Source organism: Pristis pectinata, chromosome 33, assembly GCF_009764475.1.
Source record: "Pristis pectinata isolate sPriPec2 chromosome 33, sPriPec2.1.pri, whole genome shotgun sequence".
Classification (NCBI taxonomy): domain Eukaryota; kingdom Metazoa; phylum Chordata; class Chondrichthyes; order Rhinopristiformes; family Pristidae; genus Pristis; species Pristis pectinata.
Window position 1 is genome coordinate 492,146 of NC_067437.1, and position 26,760 is coordinate 518,905.

General features: G+C 44.3%; 1 protein-coding gene across 2 annotated transcripts; it reads right to left on the reverse strand.

Annotated features, from left to right (window-relative positions):
* Window positions 1–226: 226 nt before the first annotated feature.
* On the reverse strand, window positions 227–21,200 carry LOC127585456 (protein lin-7 homolog B). Of its 2 annotated transcripts, XM_052042921.1 has the most exons (6): window positions 21,118–21,200; window positions 16,295–16,413; window positions 12,571–12,642; window positions 12,057–12,266; window positions 9,593–9,800; window positions 227–5,827 (listed from the first exon to the last, which is right to left on the reverse strand). In XM_052042921.1, the coding sequence occupies exons 1-5, from the start codon at window positions 21,152–21,154 to the stop codon at window positions 9,633–9,635; spliced, it is 606 nt and encodes a 201-aa protein (XP_051898881.1). In that variant the 5' UTR covers window positions 21,155–21,200; the 3' UTR covers window positions 227–5,827; window positions 9,593–9,632. The 2 variants fall into 2 exon arrangements, with proteins under 2 accessions (XP_051898881.1, XP_051898879.1); XM_052042919.1 differs by having other exon boundaries at window positions 227–9,800.
* Window positions 21,201–26,760: the final 5,560 nt, after the last annotated feature.

Below are 26,760 nucleotides of genomic sequence, written 5' to 3' on the forward strand. Positions count from 1 at the left end.
AGTGGAGGTTATTTACGTGTACATAATGTGTAGTCGGTCTCAATCACTTAAAGCAGGGTGTCACTACGTTCCATTGATGGGAAGTCACGCAATCATCTCCAGTCCAACTGGCTAAAGTGCCATCACAAAATGCACTCGTTTAAACAGGACAATGCACTTGACCTTACACAAAATAAATATTTGTGCCTTTTTCGCTGCTTTAAATAATATATTATTTTATTAGGCAATAAATTAGACTGCAGCTATATGAAAGGATTATGGAAACATTTAAGACTTCAGCTGCATATAATATACATCAGTGCATATTACATCAGTACAGTAGTACAGTTACAGTACATTTAGGATTTACAGACATCCCTCCATCAGCTTCCAGTTAGCACACACGATGTGTTCCAGGTATACAACAATATTTCACAAGGTTATGTTAGGAAGTCATGACCCCGTATCTAGCTGGCTTTCAATTGAAATACTGGTGACATACAACAAGTATTTCTGTGGGGGAGGAGGGAAGGGAAGGTGTTTCACACACTATATTAAGGTTATTGGTAATAGAAGCAAATAATTTGCCAAAAATCAGCTAATTTAAAGATTCCACACTGATCGGACATCGTGATTGCCCAGCACTGAAGAGCATATTTATTTGCTTTTTAAAAAGTAGTTTATGCTCAGAAGTATCTGACAATCAATCCCATTCATCCAAAGCAAAGAACTGTGGATGATGAAAGCCTTAAGTAAAACTGGAAAATATAGGTCAGACAGCCCATGGAGGTAGAAAGAGAAAGAGTTAATGCTCCAGTTCAATGAGTGATGAAGCCTTTCTCTCTCTCCAAACTTGCCACTTGGCCTGCCGAGGATTTTCTTTTATTTATGACTGATTCCATTGGCCTTGTGGGAAGAGGAACAAACAACAAGAGTTCGACAACAAGCAAACTGTTCAGCTCCTTGCACTTCAGGATCCAAGCCAGTGTGCAATGGAAAGCTTTTAGAGAGATTTATGAGAACATTGCTAAGTTTAGTTACGAAGGAAGAGTGAGTGGTCTTGGGTTTTATGCTTTGGAACAGGGGATGCTGAAGGGAGATATAACTGAGTTATACAAAACTGTGTGAGACTTGACAGGGAATGGGAAGAACTTATTTACTTAGCAGAGCAGTCACTAACCAGTACGCATAGATTTAAGGTGTTAGGGACAATTAGAGTACAGCTGAGGAAAATAAACGATCATCCAGAGTGGTGCGTGGATCTGGAATTGACACCCTCACAACATTCATTAAGTATCCAAATGCGCATGTGAAAATCTGTAATCTACAAGGCTACAGACTGAGAGCAGGAAGTGCGATTAATCTCAGCAACTCTATCAGAAAGGAGGGATGCAATGGGACAAACGGCTTCCACCTGCTATGAAGTTTGATCATTCTTTCCCCTACATAATTGTGTTTATTTCCTTATGACGAATGCACACTTGTCCAGGAACCATCTCCGCTGGTGCCATTGCTGCCCGACTTTTGTCAGTTTTGGTTACCAATAATTGAGGTTAGCAACGTAAATTGTGCAAACACCAACCTATAGTAATGGTCACCAAGCAGCGAGTGAGACACTGACCTCCTTTAGCTGCCTTTTCATTATACAGGCTCTCAAGTATTAGTTAAAATCAGTTCTGCTTGTTTTCTCATTGTTAACTTGAAGTCATTGGCTTAACATCTTATAGATTAAGGTAAAGAATATCTATGAATGAATGTTCATAGGGTTGCTTAATGGCCTAGGGAGTGAAGGCACAACTCAGTGTAGCACTGAAGCATACAAAGCTGAAGGTTCCAGGTGGTGGTCCATGGTCTGTGCCAAGCAAACTGCTTATAGCCATGGTAGCAGTGGGAACACTGCACGTGAAACATCCCCTGGGCAATGGAAGGAATAAACCGACTGGATTCCAGTGAGACTGTCATTTACTGGAGGCGTGCATAACAAGGCAGGTGAGGATACAGACTGGGTTCAGTTATGCTTCTTGTCATAAGCTGTGCACTTGGTGAACAGCCACTTGGATGAGGTATCCGAACAGCAACAAATGTTTACATTGGTCGGCATAACATCGTTGGCTGAAGGGCCCGCACTGTGCTGTACTGTTCTATGTTCCATGGAAAGGACATTCAGGAGGAGAGAGGAAGGCTGGGGAATGCTCAGGGGAGAAAAGGGAAAGAAAATGAACATTCTGAAAGACAGCACAGTCTTGACAAATCAAATGGGAATTTCTGCCCATCCTTAAAACTAAGTTACAAGTTTCAAAGTCCTATGAGAAACACACACAAAATGCTGGAGAAACTCAGCAGGACAGGCAGCATCTATGGAAGGAAATGAACAGCTGACTGTAGTGTTTTTGCATCAAAGTGAAAGGAAACCTTCTGGACAGAGTCCCATCTAAAATGGACTTTCTTTTTGTTCTAAATGTGTTCTTTCTTGTAAAAATTGTGTATAATTTATGTTTAATTTGTGTTTTTCTTGTGAATCCTGCTTATATGATGCTAGGTGCCTGTGATACTGCTGCAGGTAAGTTTTACATTGCATCTGTGCATACACGTATTTGTGCATCTGACAATAAACTTGACTTTGACTTTGTCTGTCTCGTCCAAGGGCAACGATCACTCACAAGATCTGCAAAAACAATGCGGTTCAGACATAATATTTGTATCAAAGAGTGACTGGACACAAGGCTCTCAGACTTCTGTAATCAGTTAGCCCTCTCACAATCAGTTGGCCCCATCTCCAACAAGGTGCCCAGTGGTTGTGCTACCGGACTAGTAGTTCTGAAGCCTGGACTAACAACCCGGAGATGTGATGTCATATCCCACTATGACATTTCATACATTTAAGTTCAGTTAATTAAATAAATCTGGAATAAAAGATAGTATTACTTAGGTTGACCACTGCAGCTACATGACCTCTGTTGTTCCTTTAGGACATCTGCCTTCCATGGTCAGTTTGATCTAAATGTGACTCTGGACCCACAGTGAAGTGGATGCCTCTTACCTGTCCAGCACCCACTGTCTCAGGGTCATGTAGGGATAGGCAATAAATACAGACCTTGGGAGCAATACCCACATCCCAGAGAATGAATTTAAAACATGATGCAGTATGACAGAAATAAAATTAAAGCACCTTAAAATTGGAAACAATACTGAGAATAGTTAATGAATAAATGGTTTAAAATTTAAGTAGGACATAGAAAGAGGGAATAGAAGGGAAATGGAGAACATAGAAAGGTAAAAGAGTGCTCCTGTCAAAACCATGTTTTACATATTCCTCATTTCTAATATCCAATTAGCTGTATTATAGCAAGGTTAAGGCTAATTCAGACTGCACAGATTGAGAACTAAATTAAACGTCTCTTTGAAACTGCCAGTAACATAAGGGTTAGAATCCAAAAAGTTGTTTGCTCTGAGAATACAGTGCATTAAGGAATTAGTCAGGTCATTTCTAAAGTTTCACAAGTCAGCATGTTTTTTTGCAGGGACACTGTTCCCATCAGCAGGGGTGCAAGAATACTGATCCAAACTCTCCTTCCTATTCGACAACAACTAGTTTGCAGAGAGTAGAATCCAAGTAATGAAGGCAGCGACCAAAGTTTGAGAGGCAAATTATGCTTATCAGAACTAAGAGGGTGTGCCTTGTGGGGAAAATCAACAGGCTGGGGCTCCTTCCTCTAGAAGAGAGAAGGCTGAGGAAATGACAGCAAAGATTTCAAAGTTCTGAAGATGTTTCAGCTTATGTACAGACCAAACCAGGGAGCCATAAATATTCAAACAGGAAATTAAAAAGGAATTTCACCTAGAATGTACCAGAACTTGCTGGTTAAGGTGAATGGTATAGGTGCAGTTAAAGTAAAACTAAATAAACACAAGGGAAAAATAAAACAGAAATAGGGTAAAGTATATATGAACAATGGCATAGATTTGTTGAACAGAACAGTGCGTTTCTCTACTCTACATATAGTTTGAAGTGTCCATTTACTCTCCCTTTACTTGACCATGCCCTGAAAAATGCTGGAAACATTGTATGACAGTGGACTATCATGGTCACCATGGACTTTAGAACTGACTGCTGGGTTCTCTGAAGAGAACAAGTTTGTCCAGACTGTTTCTATTGTATTGTAACTCATCCACAGTATGAGCTGTTTTCTCAGTACTCTCTTTAAAATAAAATACTGCTCCCAACAAATAAAATGCCCCACTCTCTCCCATCTCAAGAAATATTATTTCTCATATTTTTTTAATCAGACAAATTTGTGCATTAATTATTGGTCATTCTGTTGCCATCAACTGAGTTGGCACAACAGTCACCAGGATAACGACCAGTGAACTAATGAACTGTACGTGACAGTAAATAGGCAGGTAGGAAGCATTCCTGATGTAGTACTAGCCCAAGGGACACACTGGCTACTGAGCTTTCAGTAACTACCAGGAGTGGCAGAGATGAAAGTGAGCCAACACAGGCTGCTACACACACCAGTAAGAAAGTGGCCAATGCTATGTTTCTGACATGACTGCACCAGTAAGGAATTTACACACAGTACTGGTAAGAACTTTAAGTACTGCACCCCTGAAGGATGGATAAACAAAATAAATCAGTCCATATCTTTACCAATATACAAAATCAAGAGTTACAGTGGAGGAGGGGTGGCGAACAACACCACCAGAAATAGCTACAGTCAGCTAAAGACTTCAATACATATAACTAGTAACCAGAGCCCAGTATGCAAATCTAGGTCCGATCCAAAGTTCTAAGACAAGCTACGAAGGCACCACTTTTCAGACAGTCAGCAGCTGCTCAGAAGGGGACAGGTTCACATTAGATCAATGCATTTTCAGGTAAACTGCAGTCAATTGCACAAACAGAGACAAAAATAATTAGTGCTGCTGTACAATTGTTCACGAGATATTTCTTCCTGGGAGAATGAGGGGAGGAAGGGAGCGAAGACTGGACTCTATTGGAAACAGAACAGTTCATTAGAGAACCTGACTCATAAATCAATCCCAGTTGTTTCAGCATTTAAAGCTCTCCACAAATAGTTGTAATTCTGTCCAGAATTCCAAATTATTACAATAATTTCAAAAGGTAACAAATTTCAGGTAATTGGGTCTCATTCAGGTTTTCCTGACACTACCCAATTAAGCACTGCCAACTTTATACTGGGAACATGAAACCTCAAATTGAATAAACATAGATGAACCTCTTGTTTCCTGCAAAATAGCAATGTTCTTAAAATATAAATGTTAAAAGTAAACTTTCAATCCTATTCCTAAACCGATTTCTAATACAACGAAATACCTTTGCTTGTGGAATTCCTATAGATGGATGAATAACTCAAGTTATGGAGTTGGGATGTTATTTCAGGCCTCGATATGAAAGAACCCATTCACAACAGGAAAATGGGACAAGAGATTGAAAACATATTGGTCAATTAACAGGAACTATGAATAGATTTTTCACAGCTGGAGATTTCGGCTCTTTATAAGCTCCTGAAATTTAAAGTGGTATCACCTTCAACGAGAAATGTCCTTCACATGGAACTACACCATGACGTTATTGCACTGAAGCACATCACTGAACGTACCTCCAGGTGCCCTCAACCCCACCAACTTCTCCCAGCATGTGCCAACATTTAATTGCGAGAAGATGATACCCTTGCTCAGTTTAATTAAGCACACTGTTTCTCGTGGTCAGACCTACAGTGTGGGGTCACTTGGCTACATGCATAACAGCTATATCACATGCTTGGTACCATGCCCACCTCTGGAGACAGGAGATCGGAACGGCTATCCTCTGGATTCCAAGGACCTGGCACAGAGAATGAAAAGTAAAAAGCTGCACACTGTAACTTCCGATATCCCCTGACCTTTTCCCTCCAAAAATTACATCTATGACAAAAAAAACATATTCTGTACTAAAGATCTAGGATATCTATGGTTTGGAAATAAGGTCAGCGAAACAGGCAAATGTGTTGGAGCATGTCGAGGTTAAGAAAGCAGTGTTGGAGCTACTAAAAAGCATCAGGATAGATACGTTCCCAGGGTTGAATAGGTGAATTTTATAAATGACTTGGATGAAGAGGTGGAAGGGTGGGTTGGTAAGTTTGCAGATGACACGAAGGTTGGTGGTGTAGTAGATAGTGCAGAAGGTTGTCATAGGTTGCAACAGGATATAGGCAGGATGCAGAGCTAGGCAGAGAAGTGGCAGATGGAGTCCAGTCTGGAGAAGTGGAAGATTGAACTTGAAGGCAGAGACATGGTTAATGGCAGGATTCTTAGCAGTGTGGAGGGACAGGGAGATCTTGGAGTCTAAGTCCATAGATCCCTCAAAGTTGCTGCGCAATTTGATGGGGTGGTTAAGAAGGCGTGTGGTACGCTGGCCTTCATTAGTCGAGGAATTGAGTTCAAGAGCTGTGAGGTAATGTTGCAGCTCTATAAAACTCTGGTTAGATCACACTTGGAGTATTGTGTTCAGTTCTGGTCGCCTCATTATAGGAAGGATGTGGAAGCTTTGGAGAGGATGCAGAGGAGATTTACAAGGAAGCTGCCTGGATTGGAGAATAAGTCTTATGAGGAGAGGTTGAGCAAGTTAGGGCTTTTCCCTTTGGAGCAACGCAGGATGACAGGCGACTAGATGGAGGTATATAAAGATTATGAGAGACATAGACATGGACAGCCAACACCTTTTCCCCAGGGTGGAAATGGCCAATGCAAGAAGTCACCCATTTAAGGTGCGTGGAGGAAAGTTCAGGGGAGATTTCAGAGAAGTGTTTTTTTTAAAAACACAGAGTGGTGGGTGGCTGGAATGCACTGCCGGGGGTGGTGCTAGGGGCCCATATGATAAGGTAATTTAACAGACTCTCAGATAGGCACATGGGTGAAAGAAAAATAGAGGGTTATGGGAGATGAAGTAGAGAGGGGGATAGATTGAATGTGGATAAGGTTTATATAGATCAGCACATCGTGGGCTGTGCTGTACTGTTCTATGTTCTGTGCTTAAGTCACAAATTATGCACTGCCCCTGTACATCAATGTTATTTTACGCATTATAACAAATTGAACACTACTTCTCACCAGTGTTCAATCCCAGTTTACAAACATCACAACAGTGGCTACACTTTATAACAGAGCCTGGCTACCTGACCCCAGCCCACGTGACCGACTGGATGTGTTGGCTTTGTTTCTGGTCGGATGTGTATTCTGATATAGGTTCAGGTAGGGTCTGTACCTAACCAGGTCAGGCTGATTTATTTAGTATTAACACATGTCCTCTGATCTTCATCAAAGTTTCATTCTCAAACAAATCAATTGCACAATTGCTGCTTATATGGTGCTATGTGCCTGTGATGCTGCTGCAAGCAAGATTTTCATTGCACCCGTGCACACATGTGCATGTAACAATAAACTTGACCCGACTTGACTTAAAACAGAAAATGCTGGAAACACTCAGCAGGTCAGGCAGCATCTGTGCAGAAAGAAACAGAGTTAATGTTTCAGTTTTGACGAAGGGTCTCGGACCTGAAACATCACCTGTTTCTCCCTCCACAGATGCTGCCTGACCTGCTGAGTGTTTCCAGCATTTTCTGTTTTTACTTCAGACTTCCAGCATCGACATGTTTTTGAGATTGTTGTTAATGATACAAAAGAGACTGTAGATACTGGAATCTGGAGCAACAAACAATCTGCTAGAGGAACTCTGCGGGTCAAGCAGCATCTGTGGGAGGGAAGGAATTGTCGATGCTTGTCCCAGGTTCCTCCAATGGATTGTTTGCTGTTCAAGATTGTTATACTTAGAGCATGGGGAAAAACTATAACTCCTTAGATTCAGATCGGGCACGAGTAGGTCGGGTTTTAATTTTGTACCCAACAGACTTCTACTTTATACATACTTTATATTGGCTATGAAGACGATAATCTTTCGCATTGATAAGAGGATAAGTAAAGACAACAGTCTGTAACTTTCTTCCCAGGTAACTCTTGGTTTCAAAAAATCACAAAGTGAGACTTTGACTTAAAAAAGCAACACATTCTCGTACCGTTCCAGACAAATCTTTGCTTTTGCTATATTAAAGCCTCCAGCTGTCATCAGGAGATGTTTCCACGGGTGGTCCTCCAGGAATTCAGCTGAGGAGCTGAGCTCAGATCATTGAGTGTTGACAGACTACCTGATTGGGGGAACATCAGCTACAAGTTCAGTCCTGCCCACCACATCATTGGACAGTGAGTAGGAGCAAGGGTGCCATCTGCATTTTACATCCTCCATGGGCATGACTCCAAGGGATCTAAGAACAACATTGCACACTGATCACTATGTAATCTTTGGAGAGATGGATCACAGACTGGGTGACCACTGTAGTGAATACCTTTATCTGCAAGTTTGACTGGGGCATTAGTCACTTTAATCTCTCTGTCCTGACCTCCTTCAGTGAGGCAATGAAGCTTAACATAAGCTCTGTGAGGTGCATTAATACTTTCAATTATGTGCACACTACAATGATTTCTATGATTTCAGATGTGACTTTCTTATTTCCATTTACACCTCCTCCATCTTTTCTTTCTTTACTTGTCCTTTTCTTTCCTTTTGCCTTGTACCAGCACGTCTTTTGTGTTTTTAACTTCAACCCCATCACACACCTTCCATTCTACTCTCTCCTTTCCTGCCCTTTCATCTCTAACTTTCATCAGTGTTGATGAAAGCTCAATAACCTCAGATGTTAACTCTGATTCTCACTCCACAGATGCTGCCCGACCCAAGTATTTCTGGCATTTTCATCACAGACTGCAGAAGAGATCAGTGATGGCCTGGAGTTCTGAAGATTGCAGCAACATTGCCTTTGTACATTAGGCCAGTACTGATGTTACACCACTATTTTCAAATTCACTAATGACGAGCATTTGTTACTCAAATAAGTTCAAGGATATACTTTAGAGCAGCCCAAATATAGAGGCAATGATAGAAATATATAAATAATGAAAAGGATTAATAGTGTGGTTATTGATCATAGTATTCTAGCTGGATAATTGGGGACAGCAAGGGGATGAGTTAAGCCGTGAACTGAACATTTCCGAGAGCTGTGAGCCTCGAGAATGTAGCAGCCTGCTGTGGTGGTCGATGACTCTCTGCATGTCTGCAAGAAGGAACTGGCAGAGTCCCTGGCAGAAGCAGAGATCATGTACCAAAAACTGAGCATTGGCTTCAATGATGGAGAAGCAAATGGGCAGAAAACTCAGGTTGTATTAGAACATAGAACAGCACAGGAACAGGCCCTTCGGCCCACGATGCTCTGCCTAACTTCTTGTATTCTCCTAGATGGTTTCTATCACCCGTGTTTCAGTGAGATATTCTGTTGAATACTGTGCTTTTTGCCTATCACAAGATTACATGGGTGCAGAGGTGGTTGGAGAGAGAGGTGGTGGTGGTAGAGGAGAGGTAGGAAGTGTCCAGACATGATAGTTCATCGTGGGCCAGCTTTGATGGAGCAGCTCCCTTCCTGCCCACTGTTTCTGCACATTTGCATGAAGATTTACACCAGCTTTTTTGTGACTGCCTCACATGTCATGAGGCCAACATTACCAGGTGAACTCCTGACCAAAGCCTTCTGCCTTCCTGAGACCTACGAGTAGCTGGTGTGCTGCTGCCTACGGCGGGCGGTCCTCATCTTCTCGAAGCGAGCCTCCATTTCTTCCAGCACTTTGGGCGTGTACCGCACCACCAACTTCACAGTGCCTTGTGCTGCTTTCAACAACTCCACAGCCTTCTCATGCTGCTCCCCCTCCACGCTCTGGGTACAGAGAGGCAGTGAGACAAAAAGAAGCAACAGGTGAATTTCAGTAATACAATGGAATGAAACGTACCTTTCGAAGCAGTAATGCCCCAACTCCTGCTCCTATTTACTTGCGTCCTTTCCCTTCGCCACACTGCTTCTGATGGTCCACAGTCAGACAGCGAGTCTGGGCAGGGATTACACAATATATACAGCACAGAAGCAAGACGTTTGGATCAACCAGGCCACGTTGACATTTATGCTCCACTCTTTCCTCATTTCAACCTGGTCAGTGCACTACCTGATAGTAAGTAAAAGCTTGTTGAATTCCCCTAACTTGGCTGTAGATCCAAAACATTCCATTGAGCCCCTCTGCAGAGCTGATGTTTCTGCTTTATGTACAGTACATCTACATCTTCGAGAAGAATGCAAAGTAGAATAAAATCCAGTGTGTTGGTAAAATGCAGATGTGCTGTAATCCCCATTCCATCACCACCCATCCCTGTTACAGCACATCTGGAGCTGCTGGTGAGCAGGGTGCCAACCCCTGGTGGTTTCTGTCAGGAGCAGTGAAAGTGCCTCCACAGTCTGACTCATTTAGCTACGACCTCAACGTTGGAAAAATAACTAAAACTTTAAAATATGGATCTAGTAAACACAGATATTTAAATGGCATGCTTTTTAAAAAGATATTTATAAAGGTAAGCATAACCTGTACCCTGTGGCTAAGCATATCTAAGCTGCCAACTCTGGTCACCAAATGAAGTATTTAAATATATGGAGACCTAAAACAGAATAATATCAAACTCTGTGACGGTGTCCTGGAGAATTGACCGTTAATATAAAAGCTCATGATGAGGGATAATTTCTTCTCCTCAAGGGCAGCTGTGACTTGTTGTAATTCTTTGTCACAGGGAGGAGTGGAGGTGACTGAATGTATGCAGGGTGTAGAGTGACAGACCGTTGGGGAGTTGAGGGTATGGCGAGAGTGTCGGATGGTGCTACTGAGGCCAGCACTGAATCCACCCTGATCTCACTGAAGGATGGAACAGGCCTGAGGGGCTGATTAGCCAACTCCTGCTTCTGTTTTTCCTTTTTACTCCAGATCCCCAGCTGAGGGGAGGCCCATCACTGTGAAACCCATCAGAAGATGTGAAAGAAGTGAATGGGATTTATAGTAACCTTTGTGAAGGCTGAAAGAGACGGCCATTCCTGGGAGGTGTCCCCAGGCAAATAACTTGGTCTAATCGGCCATGCACCAATCGAAAAATAGGGGGCTATGTGGGAGGGAAGGGTTAGATAGGAGGGTGAAGTGTTGGCACAACATTGTGAGCCGAAGGGCCTGTATTGTGCTGTAGTGTTCTATGTTCTATGCAGACTGAGCCCAAATGAACAAGGCGAACCCTGATTGGGCAGCCACTTCGCCAGTCTTCAAGTTATGACGCGAAGCTTCACTTGGAGTAACCACATGCATTTCTGAGATCTGCAGCTCAAAAGGAAAAGGTGCAGTGTAGATTCACTAAACTAGATCTAGTGAACACATGAGCTTCACCGATACCCAAGCTAAACAAATTGAATTCTGAGGGTAAATTGCATAGGCACAGCTTTATTTCCTCTAGATTAAGGGGAAATCTGACTGACATTTGAAGATAAGTAATTGGGTGGATTGAGACAAATGATTTCTGCTGGAGGGGAGGGCAGGGCAAAACAAGGGTTTAAAGTTTAATAGAAAAGCCAGATTGCTCAGAAGTTATGTCAGAAAGAACATCTCTGGATAGAGATTGGTGGGAATCGAGAACTCTCAACCCTACAGGTTGATGAGACTGGGAGTCAACTGAAAACACTGGACCTCAGATTGATAGAAATCTGTTTGGCAATGTGTTCATGAATATGGAACAAAGGGGGTTGAGGTGCAAACCTAACTGAACTACAGATCAACACACAAAGGGCTGGAGGAACTCAGCGAACACAGTTGCCTTTTCAGGTTGAGACCCTTCATCTGGACCCAAAACACTGACTGTCCATTTCCCTCCATGGATGCTGCCTGGCTTGCTGAGTTCCTCCAGCATTTAGTGTGTTGCTCCAGATTGCAGGAACTGCAGTCTCTCATGTCTCTGTTGAGCTACAGATCAGCCTCTGAAAACTTTAATGGCTTCCTATAACATTCAGTATTTTTCTGACAGACAATGGAAGACTAGTGCTTCAAAACACATCAACCACTTCACCCACTCAGAGATCAGTCGAAGTTTTAAGATATTAAACGTCGGCACCCACCACTCCGTTAACCGAGAGAAGCTGATCACCGCGTTTAAGTCCTCCATGTCTATCAGCCACTCCTCCGGGAATGATTCGGGATATGTAGATGGGGGAGTTCTGTTCCTTCCCACCCATTATGTTGAAGCCAAGTCCCTCTTCTGTCTTTGGAAGTTCCACGACCCGAGGGTGTGCGTGGCCCTCACTGGCTGCAAAAGCTGCAACTGTTGCCTAGATTTAGGGAGGGGCAAGAAGTTAATCGTCACGGCTGGAAGCATTTTCTCCGACAGGAAAGACAAACTTGCATTTACAGAGCCCCTACGCATTCTCAGGACCAGAAGCATTATACAGTCAACAAAGTACTTTCTGATGCATTGTCACCATTTGTATGAAATGTAGTGGGTAATTTGAGCACAGCTACATCCCACAAGTAGCTCAGACGTGACCCACAGCCGCAAAAGGTGCTACAAAGTGTACATTTCCCCTTGGGATATGGTTAAGCAGCTACAACTTGCATTCAACAACTAATTGTTACCTTGGCTGTTGCGTGAGCTCTGATCTCAGGGCTGCCACTGATGTCGAGCGTCTCGTAAAGCTGTTCATACACCTGGAATGAGAAACATGCAGCCAATTAACAGCACTTGTCCCTGGCCTTACACCCCTCTGGACCTGTCCAAAAGACAATTCCTGTGAAGTAACAGAACTACAGGAAGGAAAGAAAGATGAACGGCAGCCAGAGAGCATTCCCCAAGCACACGTGCTGGTGCTAATCCTGTGCTTGTAAGGAACTACTGCAAGTCCACCCATGCAGACAGAAACAGCCAACCCCTTCTTCACGCTGTCTGCACATCTGTGGTTCCCAGCACACAATCAGGGGAAATACAGTAATCCAGATGCCTCTGTAGCAAAGCAGTCCCACAATACCCTGTATCATTAACGAACTGCACTCTGCTCTTCAGAAATTAGTGGAATAGACTAATAACTATAATCACCCAAGAACAATAGATATTCACTGGTGGGTTATAAGCTAATATCAACATATCTCTTGTGGCAAGTTCATGGTATAATTATAACAACAGGACCATTAATCAAGAGCAGGCATCACATTTGCCTTCAAGACTTAAAAAAAAATTACTAGTTGATCTCCCATGGAGTTGCACACAGAATGAAGATTGAATACAGAGTTTACAAGAAGCAGTGTTGGGTGAGAAATATGCAAAGTCTGTCCTTAACTCGATCAGCTTCTTTCATTACAAATTCCAGCATTTATAAATAATGCTATGAACGTACAGATGGTGTGCACTCCTGCCCACGAGTGATGGTCCTGCAGTATCCCTACTGGATGGAGGGAGGCATTGCAGCATGATGGTTGCACAGGCAGATCCCATGACAATGCAGACTTTTGGAGAGATAATGGGAATTGTAATTGGTTTATTATTATCACTTATACCAAGGTAAAGTGAAAAACTTGTCTTGCATACAGTTCAGAATGCAGAGTAAAGTGTCACAGCCACAGAGAGAGTGCAGTGCACGTAGAAAATAAGGTGCAAAGTCATAATAAAGTAGATTGTGAGGTCAAGAGTCCATCTTTCTGTACTAAGGAAACATTCAATAGTCTTATAACAGCAGAATAGAAGCTGTCCTTGAGCCTGGTGGTACGTGCTTTCAGGCTTTTGTATCTTCTGCCCGATGGGAGGGGAGAAGAAAGAATGTCCCGGGTGGGTGGCGTCCTTGATTATGCTGGTTGCTTTACCGAGGCAGCGGGAAGCATAGACAGAGTCCATGGAGGGGAGGCTGGTGTCCGTGATGTGCTGGGCCATGTCCATAACTCTCTGCAGTTTCTTGCAGTCACAGGCAGAGCAGTTGCTGTACCAAGCAGTGATGCATCCAGATAGGATGCTTTCTATGGTGCATCAATAAAAGTGTGAAAGGGGACGTACCGAATTTCTTTAGCCTCCTGAGGAAGTAGAGGCGCTGGTGAGCTTACTTGGCTGTGGCATCTACGTGGTTGAACCAGGACAGGCTATTGGTGATGTTCACTCCTAGGAACTTGAAGCTCTCAACCTCAGCACCGTTGATGTAGACAGGTGCATGTGCACCACCCCCTTTCCTGAAGTCAATGACCAGCTCTTTTGTTTTGTTGACATTGAGGGAAAGGTTGTTGTCATGACACCATGTCACTAAGCTCTCTATCTCCTTCCTGTACTCCGACTCATCGCCATTTGAGATACGGCCCACTACAGTGGTATCATCTGCAAACTTGTCGATGGAGTTAGAGCAGAATCTGGCCATGCAGTCATGAGTGTATAGGGAGTAGAGTAGAGGGCCGAAGGTGCAGCCCTGCACCGTAGGGGGCCGAAGACGTAAACTTGTCATGCCACGCATTAACTCCAGCCTCCCAGTGTTGAGAATAATTATGCTGAAGGTGTTGCTGCCTATCCTTATTGATTGCAGTCTGTTAGACAGGAAGTCAAGGAATAGGCTACCAGCAACGGTGGTGGAGGCAGATACGATAGGGTCTTTGAAGAGACTTTTGGATAGGTAGATGGAGCTGAGAAAAATAGAGGGCTATGGGTCTCTAAGGTTGGGACATGTTCGGCACAGCTTTGTGGGCCGAAGGGCCTGAATTGTGCTGTAGGCTTTCTATGTTTCTATCTAGTTACATAGGGAGGTGTTGGGTCCCAGGTCTCAGGTTTGGTGATGAGTTTGCCTGGAATTATAGTATTGAAGGTGGAGTTGTAGTCAATAAACAATAGTCTAATGTAGGTGTCTTTACTGTCCAGATGCTCCAGAGATGAGTGTAGGGCCAGGGAGATGTCATCTGCTGTGGACCTGTTTCAGCAGTAGGCAAATTGCAGTGGGTCGAGTTTGTCTGGGAGGCTGGAGTTAACGCGTGCCATGACCGGCTTCTTGAAGCACTTCATGATGGTGAATGTCAGAGCACCAGGCAGTAGTCATTAAGACATGTTACCTTGTTTTTCTTAGTTACTGGGATAATAGTGGTCTTCTTAAAGCAGGTGGGAACCTCAGGTTGAAGCAGGGAGAGGTTAAAAACATCTGCAAATACCCCCGCCAGCTGATCTACACAATATCTGAGCACACGGCCAGGAACACCATCTGGGCCAGATGCTTTCGGCAGGTTCACTCCAGAAGACTGATCTTACATTGTCAACTGTGACTGTGGGTTCAGGTGCATTGGAGGCCGTCGGGGTGGGTGGTGACATTTCACTCCCCTTCTGTTCAAAACGTGCATAGAATGCATCAAGCTCATTCTACACGGGAAGGGACGTGCCGTTGTCGGTGGTGCTGCCCAACTTCGTTTTGTAGCACGTAAGCCTTGACACAACTGACGACTGTTTTGGAACTCTATTTTGGACTGGTATTGTCTCTTGGCATCTCTGATAGCTTTACGGAGGTCATATCTCAATTTCTTGTATAGGTCAGGGTCACCTGATTTGAATGTTGCAGTCGTAGACTTCAATAGGGAGTGGAGCTCCTGGTTCATCCATGGTTTCTGGTTTCGGAACGCCGTATTGTCCTCTTTGGTATACAGCCCTCAACACACTTGCTGATAAAGTCTGTGATGGGGCAGCTATGGTGGAAGATACGACTGATGGATTTGTATCAAAGGTGTAAACAGAGTGTTGGAAACAGTGGATTCTTCAGGTGGTTTGGATGGTGGGTTTGTGGTGGTAAGAATTGAGGAGAGGGAAAAACAGAGACAAAGGCACACTGCACCACCACCGATGACAGAGTGCAACTGCTGTGTGTAACACGGTTCTGTTCCATAAGAAAATAGTGGAACTGGAAGATTTTTAACATTTTCTCCAAGGTGAACTGATAAATTAGACAGACCATACAGCAAAAGCTTCAAATTAACCGGTCTGTGCCAGTCCTATAATCCTTTTTTCAACCCAACATCATCAGTACACCTTTCCTTCTTTCCCTCTTTTCCCCACAAAAACACTTTTCATTCCAACTATTCCCAGGGCAGGAAATTCCACATTATAAGCATGTTCTGTGTAAAATTTTAAAACTTCGAATTCATTTTTCCCCATTGTTAATGGGATGTCAGAGTAAAATCTACAGATGAGCTTCAGGGAAGGGCAAAGGGGAATTAGGGGAGGGCACTGGGAGTTGAGGGAGGGCACTGGGAAAAGGGGATACACACTAAAAAGGTTACAGGATGATATTCACGCTGAGCAGACAGCTTTGCAAGCACTAGTAAGCAATGGGACAGTCGGGAACTGGGCACTGACCTCTCGGATAGCAGAACAGAACTTGCTCTGAAGAACCCGCTGCAATGTCTGCAGTTTCTGAGGCGGGACATTGCCACTCCGCTGTAACTTCTCCAGGAGCTCGATTGCTCTGGCAACATCTGGAACACACAAAAGGTGTCATGAGTCAACCAGCCCTCGAGAACTCAGGCCCTGTGTCCCTCATCTCAATCTCTTCCATTCCCCTTCAACTGCCATCCTTGCACGAGGTCTCTCTCCCTCAATACTGACCACAAGGCCCCTCTTCTGCTCTCTTCCCTCATCCATTGGATTGAATTTACTCCCTCACTATGTCACCAACTCCCAATATCTCCTTCAGCTTACTCCCCAACTCACCAGAATATCCCAGCTCAACTGCAACAGCCTTTGGTGTACCAGACCACATCTGTCTGCTCAGGTACTGCACAACATCTCACAAACTAGTTTGAAAACAAGCACAAGAGGTGGCCTGGTCAAATTGTTATACCCAGAATGAACAGCATTAAATCATCTGGTCATCATACATTTTTGCTTGTGGGAGCTTATTGGTTGCAGAGGTTTCAATATTACATCAATGACTGCACTGAGAAGATGTTCGCTGGCTGTAAAGCACTTTCCATATTCCATACAACATGGGAGATGACCATTCAGCTCATCAGGTCTATGCTGGTTTTCAGAGCAATCCAGGCCGTGTCCCTATTTTTCCCACAAATTCTCCCCACAGTCCCATCAACAGCCCCAGATTCCACCACTCACCAACACAGCAGGGACAACTACGGTGGCCAATCAACCAACTCACATATCTTTGGGATGTGGGAGGAAACCCATTCAGTCACAGGGAGAATGTACAAACTACACACAGACAGCAGCGGAGGTCGGGATTGAACCCAGGACTCTGGAGCTGTGAGCAGCAGATCTACTAGCTATACCACTGTGCTGCCCTTTGGGGTGTCCTGGGGTCATGAAAGGCATTAGATAAGCCGATTCTCTTTCCTTCTTATAAAGTCCAACAAAAGGACTAAAGAGAAAAACTGGGACTCATGAAATAAAGGGGGGTTAGTGTTGTATGAACAAAATGTTAACTTGAGAACAGTTGTAAATAGGAGACTGGTAATTGGTATAGTTCCCAAGATTCAGTAATTGGAACAGTTTTTTTAAAAAATGACTTGTGTAGGGTAAGATTTCAAAATTTTTAGAGAACACCAAACTAAGATGTGTGGTAAACAGTGAGAAAGGCAATAGACTGCCAAGGCATTCAGGGCTTACAATAACGTCTCCTCTACTTGGGAAAACCAAACTTAGATTGTCTGTCTGCTTTGCAGAACAGCTTCATTCAGTTTGCATGCTTTAAGTTGCCTGTTACATTAATTCTCCCTCTTATTCTCAACTCTTCATCTTTGACTCCTACACAGTTCCAGTGAAGGTAAATGAAATTTGAGCATCAGCACCTCATCTTTCAATAAGCCATGTTATAACCTTCCAGAATAAATAATAAATTCAACAAATTCAGGTAACTATTGGTTCCAGCATTTGCATTTCTTTCATCTAGTCATTTCAGATTTCATTCTCCTGTGTAGCTCCAAACAAACTTTGTTATTCATTAGTCTCTCCCACTCACTACTACTTTTGTTCCATCTCTCTTGGTCTCCACCCTTTCTCGGAGTTTCCTTTTTGTTCTCTCCACCTCTCCCCTTTCTCTACAATTTAAAACACATTTTATTTCTAAGATTCCTTAGTCCTCATGAAAACTTACCAACATGAAACATGAAAGGCAGCAGAGTGGTGCATTTGGTAGAACTGTTACCACAGAGACCCAGGTTCAATCCCGACCTCCGGTGCTGTCTGCGTGGTGTTTGCACAGTGACCATGTGGGTTTCCCCCGGGTGCTCCGGTTTCCTCCCACATCCCAAGGTGTATGAGTCTGTAGGTTAATTGGCCGCTGTAAATTGCGGCTCATGTATGTGAGTGATGGAATCTGGGGGGAGCTGGTGGGAATGTGGGAAAATTAACATAGGATTAGTGTAAGCAGCTGCTTGACAGTTGGTGCAGACTTGGCGGGCCTGTTTCCATGCTGTATGACTCTATGGCATTTCTCTTTATAACGTTTCCCTCTCCACAGAAGCTGCCTGACCTACCGAATATTTTTAGCACTTTCTGTCTTTATTATGGATTTGCAGCATCTACAATTCTTTTGCTCGCCAAGGTTACAGCGAACCACAATACAAAGATTAGGCCACAATAGGAATACTGCATATCATCTCTGGTCACCACACTTTAAGAAGGTCTTGAAGGTCCTAGGGAGGGTGAATTACTAGAATGATATGAGGGATGTCATGATTCAGCTTTAATCAAAACATAAACTGATGGAAATACGCAGCAGGGTAAGCAGCATCTGAGGAGAGAAAAATGGAGTTAATGGTTCAGGTTGAAGGCCTTCCATTAGTTGAAAGGCAGCGAGGTCCACCACACCCATATCAGATGGGAGGTCATCAACCTGAAATATTAATTCTCTCTCTCCATAGATGTCTGACCAACACTTCCAGCATTTTCTGTTTATATATCACATCTAAAGTTTATTGATTTTCAATTTCAAATTTCAGCTCCAGAATTATGGACATGGTTACAGGAGAGGGTGCAGTGGAGATTCACCAGGATGTTGCTTGGGATGGAGCATTTCAATTATCAGTAGAAAAAAAAGACAGGAGACGGCAGCTGCTGGAATCTGAAGCAAAACAAACAAACAGCTGAGGAACTCAGTGGGTCAAACAGCATCTGCAGAGCGAAATGGACAGTCATGGTTTCAGGTCGCGTCCCGATGACGGGTTGCAACCAGTAATGTCGACTGTTCATTTCCCTCCATAGATGCTGCCTGACTCCGTGTTCCTCAGTTAGCTGGATTTCTTCTCCTTGGAATGGAGGAGGTTTGGGGGCGTGGAGGTGAGGGAGAGTGGAAATCTGATACACAAATTTATGGAGGGGCATTGATGGGGTGGATGGTAGGAAACTATTCTCCATAGCAGAGGTATCTGAAAATAGAGGGTATAGGTTTTGGATAAGGGTTAAGAGCTTAGAGGGGATCTGAGGAGGATTTTTGTTTTGCACGGGGGTGTTTGAAATCCAGAACATAATGCCTGAGGGGTGGTGGAATCAGATACTCTCATGATTTAAGTATCTGGACAAGCACTTGAATCACCAAGGCTTAGAAGTTTATGGATCAGTACTGGAAAATGGGTCTACTACAGACAGGTACTTGATGGCTCGCATGGATAATGGTGGGCTGAAGGACCTGCTTCCGAGCTGGATGACTCTATGAGTAGACTGAAGAAAATTGGATTGTTTATCATAGAGCAGAGGGAAGATTTGATAGACGTGTCCAAGATCATGGTGCATTGAAATAGGATTAATGGAAGGAAGCTTTGAAATAGTTCAGCCATGGGATCACACTCATGAATGTTCTCCGTGCCCACCCACCAGTGCAGTTATTTGCTCCCCATAACGTACTGCCTACTGTACACAGAGGTAGTGTGAGTAAAGAAAGTGTGGGGATCAGAACAAAAAGTTAAGGATTTTAAATTCAAGGCAATGCTTAACCCTGTGCTCAACAAAGGCTTGATTCAAGTTAGGACATGGGCTGTAGAATTTTGAATGACTTGAAGCTTACAGAGTGAAATAAGGGTGAACTACCAGGAGTGAAATTGTTTAGTTCTACAAGCAAAGGAAGCTTGGGCAATGTGACACAGGAGAAACTAGAGGGTCTCCTCAAATGGAGTAACATGCAACTCCATGACTGTAACAATCCCATTCAACTTTAGACTGAAAGGGGAAGAGAAATTAAAAATTACTTTATAATGGGGATGAGAATAGCAGTTTCAGTCTTCCAATAGTCAGAATAGTCATACAACACATAGAGGTCTTTCAGCCCACTACCTCTGTGCCATCCATCTGGGCTAATCCAATTTACCAACACTTGGTGTTGGTACTATGCAGTGTACTATGTTGATTCAAGTGTTTATCTAGACACTTACATTTTGTGAGAGTACCTCCTCCACCAACTCCTCAGCACGTTCATTTCCAATTCCAACTACCCTCTGTGTGAAAGAATTCCATTTCAGATACTCTCTGAATCTCTTACCCTAAACTTAAACTCATACTCAATGGATTTGGACACCTTTGATATAGGACAAGGCTTCCTACTCTCTACACCATCTACAATTGGGAGTAATTTTCCATGACTGGGTGTCAAGATAGTCTGATGATTTAGACAGTCGAGGGCTCAAGATAGTTGGTGATGAAGCAAAGTGCTGCGGGATGGCCTCAGGTAAATAAGGGGAGAACATAAAATATTTCTTGAGTAGATACCATGAAGAAAGGAGACAACTCCTCGCCCCCGCCCCAATACACACCTACCTAGGTATGTGTTAAGTGCGCTAACACCCCCAAAGTCCACACTTGGTGCCAGAACATCCGCCCAATGGGCCCGATCCCTCATCAATGGGGCAGTGAGAATAATGAACCAAGTACCAGCGCACAACCTGACCTCACACCACTAGGGCTCCGCCTCTCGCACCTATTGGCTCTATCGCCTCATGCATATACAATCTGATCTCATGTATCGACGGCTGACTGGCCCGCCCAGATGTCAATCAAATCCTAGCCAGACTTGATTGGTCAGTGGAATAGCGGCACCTCATTCATAAAATAATCTAAAAAGACACCGAAGACACAGAGCGCCGTCTCTGTCCGCCCCGCCAGCTGCCGGCGGGACAGACGCGTCAGGCGCCGGTGGCCGGTACTCTGCGGCAGCCCGCCCGCTCCGTCCCGCTCACCTCTCTCCAGCGACAGAGACTCCGCCAACGCCGCCATGGTCAAGCCGGCATCACCTGACCAGCAACTATAGAGGGGCACATGACCTGCCCTAGCAACGCCCCGCCCCCATGTGTGCTGCACTGAACAGCTTCAGCCGCTGGCGTCGCTGTTACAGAGGACGGAGTCTGGACCTTGCTTCCCATTGGCTCTCATTGCTTGTCTCCCATTGGTCTATCCTGCCAACTTTCTATTGGTTCATGGAGCAGGCTTCCCATTGGCTCTCACTGCCTGGCTCCCATTGGTCCATCTTTCCAACTTTCTATTGGTTCATGGAGCAGGCTTCCCATTGGCTCTCACTGCCCGGCTCCCATTGGTCCATCTTTCCAACTTTCTCTTGGGTCACGGAGCTGGCTTCCCATTGGCTCTCACTGCCCGGCTCCCATTGGTCCATCTTTCCAACTTTCTCTTGGGTCACGGAGCTGGCTTCCCATTCACCCTTCCCCTGCCTCCCTTTGCCTCCCTGTTGGATCTCATTGACCTCAATTACATAAGAATGTAAGAAGTAGGAGCAGGAGTCGGCCATCTGGCCTGTCGAGCCTGCTCTGCCATTCAATAAGATCATGGCTGATCGGGCCGTGGACTCAGATCCACCTACCTGCCTTTTCCCCATAACCCTTAATTCCCCGACTATGCAAAAATCTATCGAACTGTGTATTAAATATATTTAATGAGGTCGCCTCTGCTGCTCCCCTGGGCAGAGAATTCCACAGATTCACTACTCTCTGGGAAAAGCAGTTTGATAAGATTTCTTTATTAGTCACACGTACACCGAAACACACAGTGAAATATATCTTCTGTGCAGAGTGTTCTGGGGGCAGCCCGCAAGTGTCGCCATGCTTCTGGCGCCAACATAGCACGTCCACATCCTCATCTCCGTCCTAAATCTATTCTCACGAACCTTGAGGCTATGTCCCCTAGTTCTAGTCTCACCTACCAGTGGAAGCAACTTTCCTGCCTCTGTTTTATCTATCCTTTTCATAATTTTATATGTTTCTATAAGATCCCCTCTCACTTCCAGCGAGTATAGTCCCAGGCAACTCAATCTCCACAGAGGCTAACCCCCTCATCTCCAGAATCAACCCAATGAACCTCCTCTGCACTACTTCCAAAGCCAGTATATCTTTTCTCAAGAAAGGAGACCAGAACTGCATGCAGTACTCCAGGTGCGGCCTCACCAGTACCCTGTACAGTTGCAGCATAACCTCCCTGCTCTTCAATTCAATCCCTCCAGTAATGAAGGCCAACATTCCATTTGCCTTCTTGATAACCTGTTGCACCTGCAAACCAACCTTTTGCGATTCATGCACAAGCACTCCCAAGTCCCTCTGCACAACAGCATGCTGCAATCTTTCACCATTTAAATAATATTCTTATCTTCTATTTTTCCTTCCTAAGCAGATGACCTCACATTTACTAACATTGAACTCCATCTGCCAGACCTTGTCCACTCACTTAACCTATCTATATCTCTCTGCAGACTCTCTGTATCCTCTGCACAGTTTGCTTTTCCACTCAATTTAGTGTCATCAGCAAACTTAGATACACTACACTCCGTCCCCTCTTCCAAATGGTTAATGTATACCGTGAACAATTGCAGGCCCAGCATTGACCCCTGCAGCACCCCGCTCACTACTGATTGCCAATGTGAGAAACACCCATTTACCCAACTCTCTGCCTTCTATTGGTCAACCAATCCTCTATCCAAGCTAATACATTACCCCCAACTCCATGTATCCTTGTCTTATGGATAAGCCTTTTATGCGGCACCTTATCAAACACCTTCTGGAAATCCAAGTATACAACATCCACCTGTTCCCCTCTATCGACTGCGCTCATTATATCCTGAAAGAACTCCAGTCAGCTTGTCAAACAGGACCTGCCCTTCCTGAATCCATGCTGCGTCTGCCTGATGGAACCACTTCTATCCAGATGTCTTGCTATATCTTCCTTAACGCTAGCTTCAAGCATTTTCCTAAATACAGACATTAAGCTAACTGGCCTATAGTTACCTGCCTTTTGCCTACATCCTATTTTTAAACAATGGCGTAACATTCGCTGTCTTCCAATCTCCTGGGACCTGCCCAGAGTCCAGAGAATTTTGGTAAATTATCACAAATACCTCTACTCTAACTTCCACCATTTCTTTCAGTACCCTGGGATGCATCCCATCAGGACCAGGGGACTTGTCTACCTTTAGATCCACTAGTTTGCTCATCACTACCTCTTTAGTGACAGCGATTGTATAGAGGTTCTCACCTCCCATAGCATCCATAACATCTCTCTTTGGCATGTTAGACGTGTCCTCCACCGTGGAGACTGACACAAAATAGTTGTTCGAGGCCTCGGCCATTTGTCAAACAGGACCTGCCCTTCTATTGTTGCCTCCTGAAGTTCCTGCCTCCCACTGATACCTTGTCAGTGTCCCCCTGTTCTAGCTACCTGGAATCTATCGGCTCCTTTTGGCTGCATCCTGTCGGCCCATTGAAGCCATCCATTTGCTCCTATTCCCCACTTCCCATCATCTCCATTTGCCAACTTTCCCACTTGCTCCAAGTGACTGCCTCCCAATGGCACACGTTGCTGGTTTCCATTGGCTGTTATTTATTACCTCCCACTATTGTTCTATTGAAGGAAGTCCCTCTATATCCCTCTACCCTCTAGCAATGATCATCTGCAGTCCAGATGAAGGGCCCTGACCCAAAATGCTGACTGTCCATTTCCTTCCACAGGTGCTGCCTGACCTGCTGTTCTCCAGCATCTTGTGTGTTGTTCCAGATTCAGCACTTCCAGTCTCTTGTGTCTCCCTCCATCCTCTGTCTGTTCTGGCCTCTTAAACATTGCCAGCTGTCTTTCATGACCAAGCCAGTTTTGAATCTAACCTACCAAGTCACTATGGATCCCACGTGACTTAATCTTTTGGAATCACCTACCATGAGGAACCTCGTTAAGTACTTTACTAAAGTCCATGTAGACAACATCCACTGTCTGAGCTTCATCAATCATCTTCATCTCCTCCTCAAAAAGCTCAGATTTGTGAGACATGACCTGCCCCGTACAAAGCCTTGCTAACTATCCCCAATAAGTTCATGCCTTCCAAAGTTGAGTCAATTCTGTCTCTAACAATCTTCTCCAATAATTCTCCTGCTACTGATGTAATTTCCTGGATTATCCCAATTACCCTATTTAAACAAAGAAACAATGTTGGCTATTTTCCGGTCTTCTGAGACTAACTGCGGCTAAAGAGGATATAAAGATCTCAGGCCCCCTCAGTATCCAGCGATAGAGATGTTGAGGTTGTTGTGTGGATACAAAGAAGGCAATAGGGGTGAGTGAATAGGCAACATCTTGGCAGATGGAGTACATTGTGGAAGAATATGCAGAAATACCAAATATTCTTTAAAAGAGAAATGTTGATATTCAAAAAGACCATGATGTCCATCTACATAGGTTGCCGAAAGGTAACATGTATGTGTGGCAGGCAGTCAGGAAGAAAACTGGATGTTGGCCTTTCATGCTCATGGATTTGAGTATGAATAAAAGTGCCTTGCATGATACAGGCCTTGGTGAAACCGTACTGAGTATTTTGGTCTGCTTACTTTAAAAGGGATGTAGTTGCAATGAGAATTCATATAGATTGAATCTTAACTTCTGTGGTGTGAAGAGAGGTTTAAATTAGACCATTATTCCCAGAGTTTCAAAGACAGGTGACCTTGAAACATTTAAAACTCTTGGAGGGATTAACGGGATATAAACAGGATGTTCCCCCTGGCTGAGAAATCTAGATCTAGGAATCAAGGCTCAAAGTTATGGGTAGGCTGCTCTGGTGGAGTGAGGAGGAGAGTAGGGAGGTGGGTTTAAAGAGGAAGTTGACTAAACACAAGAACATAAGAAAATAGGAGAGGTCACTTGGCTCCTAAAGCCTGCCCTGCCATTCGATATAACCATGGCTGATATGCCCCAGGCCTCATTTTTCCAGTTCCCCATCACCCTCAGTCCTCCCCATCTTTCAAAAAATGATCTACTTCCTCCTCAGATACCCCCAGTGGTTTAGTCTTTAGGGTAAAGAATAAAGAGAGGGGGACAAGGCTAAAGAGGAGCAGCAACACTGGCATGGACTGGAGTGACCCAATGGTTCTGGAACATCATCAGGAAAAGTCGAGGGAGGTTTTGTAGGTCGTGTTGCACAGTGATGGGGGGAGTTCTGGAGGTTTCACCATGGAACTTACCAGATGGTCAAACAACTCTCTCCTGTCCCCAACGTGACCTCTTTTTACAACCAATAAACAGAAGTAGTCAAAGAAAATGATGAGTTTTAATGCTTCTGATTTATTATTCCTCCTAACAGTGTCCAGGAGATGAACATTTAACTCCTGAATCGCTGGTGGAGGCATTGGCCAAGAGGCTTTGAGTAAGTAACTAATTTGTTCAAACAAAAGAATTACTTTTATACCTTGGACACCCCCCGACTGACTGTGAGATGCAGTGACTGTTACAGTGTAGAAAATGCAGCAGCCAATTCACACACAGCAAGATTCCACAAACAGAAACCAGATCAAGACCAGATTAACGACCCTGGATGAGGGATAAGGGTTGTCCAGGACACATCAGACAACTTCTTTCACGTATGTTCAAATAGGAGCTTTAGTGTTAGCCCTAAGAGGGCAGAGAGTGCTTTGGTTTAATACCACCTCCAGAAGAAGACACATCCAGCAGTACAACTGTCCCTCACTGCTGCTTCAGAAGAGTCCGCTTCAACTTGTCCTCAAGTCCGGAGTGGGTCTTGAACCCACACCTTCAGCTCAGGGCCCCCCACTGTACCACTGAGAACTTTCCACCCCTAGGACCTGGGTTTGAATCTGGCTGTCCTGAGTAACAAACTGGGTAGAGATTGGTCACAATTTTCCAATTAACCTCACCAAAATAATTCCAATTGGATAGCCTCCACCTGGCCCAGAATGGCGGTCGCTCCATTGTATGCTCAGTCCATTCAGATGGAGGGCTGAGTCATCACACCAAAAGAGAAATCACATGTCCGTGTAGTCCTGTTGGGGTTGAAGGTAAAGGGTCTCACAGTGGGTTTGATCCCGGGATCAGCTGGTCGCCTGTCAATGTTGGTTCCCTATTTGTGAAGCTGCACATAGTTAAATCATTAATTCACAACATAATACTACGGGTTGTTGAGTTACACCAGTGGTAAGTTCTCTCCCTGGATTATACAGGCACATTTCCTTCTCTTTCTCCCTGTTCGACCCCTCTCTAGGCAGCATTTGGATAAGAGAGTGGTCTCCATAACATTCAATTTACCCTGACAAGGTGTGTCTGGGATCCTTGACCAGCGAACCTGTCTCTCCCCAATACTTTCCAAACCTGCCATTACAGCAGCACAAGTGAATGATCCCTGCTGTGCCTCAGGCAGACATTCTCCCTTCAGGTTTACAATGTTAAGGAAGGCACCCCCCCCACCCTGATATTTATCTGTGGGGATACATATTGAGAAAAACATGGCCTGATTCAAAGGTCCAGTGTGCTTTGCAAAGCAACATCAAGTGGAATCAGAAGAGTACTGGGCAAAACTCTACAACATGCTGCTTTACATGCTCCCA